At 51.7% G+C, this 6,678-nt stretch overlaps 1 protein-coding gene across 1 annotated transcript in view; it reads left to right on the top strand.

Annotated features, from left to right (window-relative positions):
• Positions 1–6,678, top strand: part of Rad51d (RAD51 paralog D) — a gene marked incomplete at its 3' end in the record, with an annotated part of 25,529 nt that overhangs the window by 5,504 nt on the left and 13,347 nt on the right. Inside the window, exons 4-6 of the mRNA XM_023719858.1 lie at positions 771–852; positions 1,044–1,178; positions 1,697–1,837. Of these exons, the coding sequence (XP_023575626.1) occupies positions 771–852; positions 1,044–1,178; positions 1,697–1,837 (358 nt within the window). The remainder of the gene's footprint in view (positions 1–770; positions 853–1,043; positions 1,179–1,696; positions 1,838–6,678) is intronic.

Here is a 6,678-nt window from a genome sequence, read left to right as displayed (position 1 = left end):
AAAAAAGAAAGAAAGAAAAAGAAAAAAGAAAGAAAGAAAGAAAAAATTCTTGTAACAGGTTGGCAGGATTGGGAATGACAGGCCTATGGTGCTCAAACCTAAGTGTGGGGGCCAGGGAGATGGCTCAGTGGAATAAGCTCTTCCCTGGCAAGCACAAGGGCCTGAGTTCAATCCCTGGTTCTGCAAAAAAACCTAAGGGTGCATCAGAATCACCTGGAGCTCTGGCTAGACTCAGCTGTGAGTTCCACCCCTAGAAATTTTGACTCTGGGTCTAGGGCAGGAGCGTGCCTGTGTGCTTTTCTAACCAGTGCCCCCTGGTGGTGAGTCTCCTGGCTGCGGGCCACACTGGACGCACCACACTGTGAAAGCCACTGGGCCTTCCTAGATCTCTGGGAGGAGGCGGGCCCCACAGGGCAGAGGCCGGGCGCCCTTTAGACGGTGCTTCTGTGTAGGGGGAGGAGGAGCATGCGCATCCCAAGCAGACACTGGCCTGGAGTAGGAACCAGAGCCTTGGACTGGCAGGGCCCTACGGTCCCCATCACTGACCTAACAGGTGATTGCGTTAGGTACAGGTGCATCCTGAGAGCCCTTGAAACCCTGTGGAGACCTGGAGTCCCTGAAGGGCCTGCACATCCAGAAGGAAGCCTACCTGGAGAAACCTCAGATGTCTGGGCTGTCTCTGGGTACAACCAGTGCTTGGAAGGAAGCAGTGCCTTTCTTCTCCTCTCTCTTCCCCCTAACGTGACTTCTCTTTTCCCTTCTGCCATCAGCCTGGATAAACTGCTTGATGCCGGTCTCTATACTGGAGAAGTGACTGAGATTGTAGGAGGCCCTGGGAGCGGCAAAACCCAGGTACACATGAGGCCAGCAGTGAGGACTGGAGGTGGGGAGTGCTGGGGGTCAGAAGAGGCCAGGCAGGTGACAAGAAGTGGGCGTGCCCTCGGCCTGTGTGCCGCTGGAGTGTGAGTGCTCTGCGAGCTCTCTGATGCTAGGCCTGCCCTCTCCCCGGGCTCTGGTTCACCTGCCCTCCCGTCTCTCCTCAGGTGTGTCTCTGTGTGGCTGCCCATGTGGCCCACAGCCTGCAGCAGAACGTCCTGTACATTGACTCCAACGGAGGACTGACGGCCTCGCGCCTCCTCCAGCTGCTGCAGGGCAGAACGCAGGATGAGGAGGATCAGGTAAGGGCTGGGTTGGCCGGGATCCTTCGAGATTCTCCTGGTGGAAGGCCTCCATGTCCCTGACACTGCTCGAATTGGGGCCCTTTGGAGAAGAGTTGTTTCTTGCTGTGAGATTTGTGGTCCTGTGGATGCTTCCTGCAAGCCTGCCCTGGGAACGCCCTCCTCCCCGCTTGGATGCCACCCACACCATTCTTCCGGGAAACCTTGCCCACTCCCTGCATCCCCCTAACCGCACAGGTGTGCACCCAGCATCTGCGCTTCCAGCCCATTCTTGCTCACAGCATGCGCATCACTAATCATTTATCTCTGTCTTTCCCACTGAGTTCTGAGGATTTTACAGTTCAGCCCCCAGGCAGCTGCCACTGTAGGACCTGCTCCTTCAGACAGAACCCCTTTGCCTTTCTTGACCTGAGTGCTCAGCTCCCAGTGCCCCTTTCTCTTCTCAGCCTTGTGATCCCTCTGTGCCCCACTCCCCCAACTTCTTACCACAGGCCTCTGCTTGTCTTCCCACCCGTCAGGCAGGAGCTCTCCAGAGGATCCAGGTAGTGCGTGCGTTTGACATCTTCCAGATGCTGGACCAGCTGCAGGACTTCCGAGGCTCCGTGGCCCAGCAGGTCGGCCTGCTCTTCTGTTCCTCCTTGCTGTACCCCGCTTGCCAGGTGCCATCCAGTACAGTCAGGTGTCCTACAAGTGTCTGCCTGGGCATGCAGATGTACAATCTGGTGACTCCAGCTGTGCTGGCAACTCCCAAGGGGGAGTTCCGTAGCTCTTAACCCATTTGCTTCATTATTTACTTGTTTGTCATTCCTGCTGAGTAGTAAGAAAAGGTGATGAAAGATTTGTCTCCACATTCCAAGCCAGGCAGGGATACTTTCAGCTGCAAGTAGTAGAAGTTGTCTGCGGAGCCTTGGCATGAGTCTGTAGCTTGGCGAGTCTGTGACATCAGCTCACCAGGTGTTGTGCCTCCTATGCTCATTCTCTTCCTGAGGACCGCAGAGTGACTGCTGTCACTCCAAGCATCTTGTCTTCATACATCCAAATCTCTGTTCCTCCCAGTGAGGGATACATGGTTCCTTTTGCTCCTCTTCCCTTGGTAATTTATTTTGTGGTATTGGGGGTTGTAACCCGGCTCTTTCCTCTGAGCTACATCCCTAGGCCTTTTTTTTTTGGGAAGAGTCTACAGGGTTTTCAGGGTCTCACTACTAGATTGGACTCATAGTGATCCGCCTGTTTACAGCCTCCCAAGAGCTGGGATTACAGACGGGTGCCACCACGACCAGTCTCTTTTTATTTATTTATTTATTTATTTGAGATAGGATTTGACTGTGCATTCTAGACTGACCTCGAACTCATTACGCAGCCACACTGGCCTCAGACTCATGGTGATACTCCTGCCTCAGTGTCCCGAGCACTGGGATTACAGGCGTGTGCGACTGTGCTGGGCTACCTCTTCCCGTTTATCAGAGAAGAACATTCTCCTGGTCCCACCAGGCAACTTCTTCTTTCTCTTACATGTACTTGGCCAGGTTCAGTTTTTGTGTTTTGAAAGTGTTTGTTTACTTGCATGCATGCTTGTTTATAGTACGGGGATTGAAGCTTCATGCAGGTGAGGCAGGCGCTCTACCCCCTAGCTACATCACTAGTCCTCCTTATCCAAAATTGAGTTAGGTGTGTATCTCAGCTCGGGAGCTGAGTCCGCTTTCTCTGAAGCCAGGGGACTTTTCCCCGGGACCCAAACTTATTCAGAGCCATGTTAACAAAGAATAAGGGGATAATTTGAAGAGTTATACTTAGATGGGAGATGATGGACTGTTATAGACTGTTAGATTGGGAAGATACCTTGGAGAGACATTGGTTTGCTTTATCTCAGCTTTTCCCATCACCCTAGGAGAGACTCGTTCCCAAAGGCTCACACAGAGTTGTATGTAAGGTAAATGAGTTTTACCATCCTTCAAACATAGATGAGTTGAATGAATACTTGCTGCAGGAGGTATAAGTGGTTAGGACCCGCCAGTGTGTTCAGGCAAGCTGGATCCCATCCTCTCATCTTTAGAGATGAGGAGTGAGGGCCAGAGAAGGTATAGCCAAAGCCACCACATATTCAGGACAGGTCCTAATATGGAGCCTGCGTCTCAGCCAGGCGTGGTGGCATACACCTGCAAACCCAGCCCTGTACAGGGCTGAGGCAGGAGGATCGTAAGTTCAAACCCAAAGCAGGCAATTTAAGTTAGTGATAACTTGTGTCAAAATTTTAAAAACTGGCTGGGAATTTAGCTCTATGTGAAAGCCCTAGATTTAGTCACCAGTATGAGAAAATGACCACCACCACCAACAAAAAAAACCCTGCATCTCTCAGCTGGGTGCAATGGTGCACGCCTAAACCCTAGCTACTTGGAGGCTGAGGCAGAAGGATCCCAAGTCTGAGGCCAGCCTGGGCAATGTAGCAAGGCCAAGGCCAGTTTGGAATACGTAGCAAGAACCTGTCTCAAAAAAAAAAAAAAAAAGTGCCTGGCATGGTGGTGCACATCTATAATTGCAGCACTCCAGAGGCTGAGGCAGGAGGATCATTGCCAGTTGAAGACCAGTGTGGGCTACAGGCTACAAAGTGAGCTCAAGGCCAGCCTAAACTGCATGGTGAGACCCTGTCTGTAAAAGAGAAAAAAACAAACAAAACATATTTATCGTTCCCTAGTTTCATGGCCAAGAACCTGGGTGTGCTAGTTGGGCCCTGCTGTCGGCTCTCATGGGCTCTATCCCAGGCCTCAGCTAGGCCATGTTCTCATCTGGAGGTCCAGCTGGGAGGAATCTGTTGACAAGCATGCTCAGGTTGCAGGGATTTGCTGGCAACTTCAGTTTCTTTTTGGCATTGACCAGGGGTCACCTTACAGCTGCCCACTGTTGTCACCACATAACCCTTTCCACTGGGAGTTCACAGCGTGGCCAGCTGCTTCTTCATGACAATAACGTCTTCTATAGCATGTCACCGTGGAAGGGATGTTCTCTTTCCATCATGTGTGCCAAGCAAGGCCGCCTAATCCAGACAGCAGAGTGATAGGGGAGTGGTGCAGTGGCAAAGCACTGGCCTGGTGGTATGTGTAAGGCCCTGGGTTTGAGCCCCAGCTCCTAAAAAAAAAGAGAGAGAGAAATTCCATAGTTTCCGTGTGTGTATGTAGTACTTGTGTTGAACTCGGTGCCTTTGCACTGAGCTGCGTCCCCCGCCCTGTTTTTAGTTTTGAGTTGGGGTGTCTTGTTAAGTTGCCCAAGTTGGCCTTGAACTTGAGATCCTCTTGCCTCTGCCTCCCTGATGCTGGGATTACAGCTGAGCATCGGCATGCCCACCCGCCTTTGACATCATAATGGTCAGCAGCAGGGCATAGGTCTCAGCCGCCTTGAGGGGAAGGGATCCTATGGCTTGAATTCCTAAAGTTGGAGGTCATGGTGGCCACAGATGACCTGCTAGCACCAGAAGCAGAACAACAAAAGGCTTGCTGTCCCATTTAGCAAGACCCGTAGGAGGACGTCCAATTCCGGTGTGGGCTGCAGCTTCTCTCTTCGCTGCCATCCTCTCGAAGACTGACTGGTGACTGGCCAAGAGTTGGTAGCTGCAAGACGAAGGAGATGCATAAAAGAGAGTGGATAACACCAGACAGGCAAGACATGGCCAGTGGGTGGAGGACACGTGTCTGTAGAGACAGAATCAGGATACAGGAACATAGCAAGCCCTTCTGGACCTGGTCTTAGACCAGAAAAATCCACACTGGTAATGCCATGGAAAAGTGACAAGTGGGGGCTGGGGAGATGGCTCAGTAGAATAAGCACTTACCTGGCAAGCGCAAGGGCCCCAGTTCAATCCTCAGTTACGCCAAAAAAAAAAAAAAAAAAGAAAGAAAGAAAGAAAAAAGAAGTGACCAGAATTCTAATAATTTAATCCCAGTCTGTCACTTCTAGTGTAATGCACGGCAAGAATAAAGACATTAAGCCATATTTGCAGTTGTGGGGAGCCAAGGAGTCTGAAGTCCAGTCAGGACAAAGGCCTCGCCCAAGGGCTGAACCTGGATTTTATTAATTCAAGAAGAAGGGAGTGGCTTGGAGATGAGTGACTGGGAGTGGCAGGAAGTGCCTGAGTGCTGGGAGCTGGACTGGAGAGGAGGCCGGAAGTCATGTCTGCAGAGTGCAGAGAGACAGGTGTTGCTGGAAGCGTGATCTGCACATCGCAGATGCGACAGTGTCTAGCGCTTGGAGTGGGTGTTTAGGTTTTGGTGTGTAATTTTTCAAGCCATGAGAAGTATGAGAAGGATGTATTTGGTTGTTACAGGGTCTCACAACACAGCTCTGACTCATAGTGATCCTCCTGTTTTCAGCCTCCCCAGCACTAGGATTACAGGTGTACACCACTATGCCTGTATTCAGTGGCCAGCTCAGCCCACCCTGGGGGCAAGGATGTCGTGGCATATGGTGCTGGGGATCAAACCGCCATGCCTGCGCTTGCCTAAGTTTACCTAAGCAGGTGCCTTAGTCCATTGAACTAGCGCGCCAGCCCCAGAGCCTCTGTTCTTGAGGCTCGTTCTCAGTTGTCAGCGACAGCATGGTGACCCTCAGCCCAGGTCACACATATTCTTTAGCAGCTATAGGCAGGCTTTCCCTGACCCATTGCGTTAATGGCTACACACCAGCACCTGAGCTAGACCCATTTGCCTTGCTTGAAGCCAGTTCAGGGGCTAGAGACAAAACTTAGCCAGCTCTGCACATATCAGTACATGGAAATAAGGCCAGTTTTAGCCATTTATCCAAAATGGAGACAGTTACTCTCCTTTCAAGGAGAGTCTTCCAGGTGGTCCTCCACACAAGAAGTGTGAGAGAAGGAGAAACAATTGGGGAAAGCCAGGTGTATGGCACAGGCCTTATTCCCAGCTCTTTGGAGGTCAAGGCAAGGAGATTGCCGTGAGCTTGAGGCCAGCTTGGACTAGAGTGAACCCTGTTGCAGAAAAGAAGGAAGCATGGAATGCAACTTGGGCCCAGAGAAACAACCAGGGTTCTGACATGTGTTAGATAACTGTGTTAGGGCCCACTTTAGCTGTAGAGAGGAGCTCCTGCAGGCATCAGCTAAGAGACAGGGACACAGCTAATCTCTCCAGCAAAGGAAGGTAGGAATTAAGGGTGCCAGTGAGCAGGAGGGTGAGTGGGAGGAGAAAGGCAGTCAAAAAAAGAGCCGGGCCCAGCAGCATGGTGGAAGCTGGACGGGAGAGCGCAGAGCTAGCCGCAGGAGTCGGGGTGCATGCAGTGTTTGCACCGTCCTGTGCATTTTGCTCTCTGCCCACCCAAGTCTTCAGTGGGTGTTACACATACAAACTGGGGGGAGGAAAGAGGGCAGTACTGCAATTTTGTGGTACCTGTGAAGCTGTCTTTGGAAAAGGAAGGTTGTTTCTGACCTGAGTAAGCTTTCCCTATCATGGGCCCGCTCTGCCCTCGAGGCCCCTGGTCCATGATGCCTGCTTCCCCA

This window comes from Octodon degus, unplaced genomic scaffold (assembly GCF_000260255.1).
Source record: "Octodon degus isolate 3935 unplaced genomic scaffold, OctDeg1.0 scaffold00072, whole genome shotgun sequence".
NCBI lineage: Eukaryota > Metazoa > Chordata > Mammalia > Rodentia > Octodontidae > Octodon > Octodon degus.
This window is presented reverse-complemented; position numbering and strand designations above follow the sequence as displayed.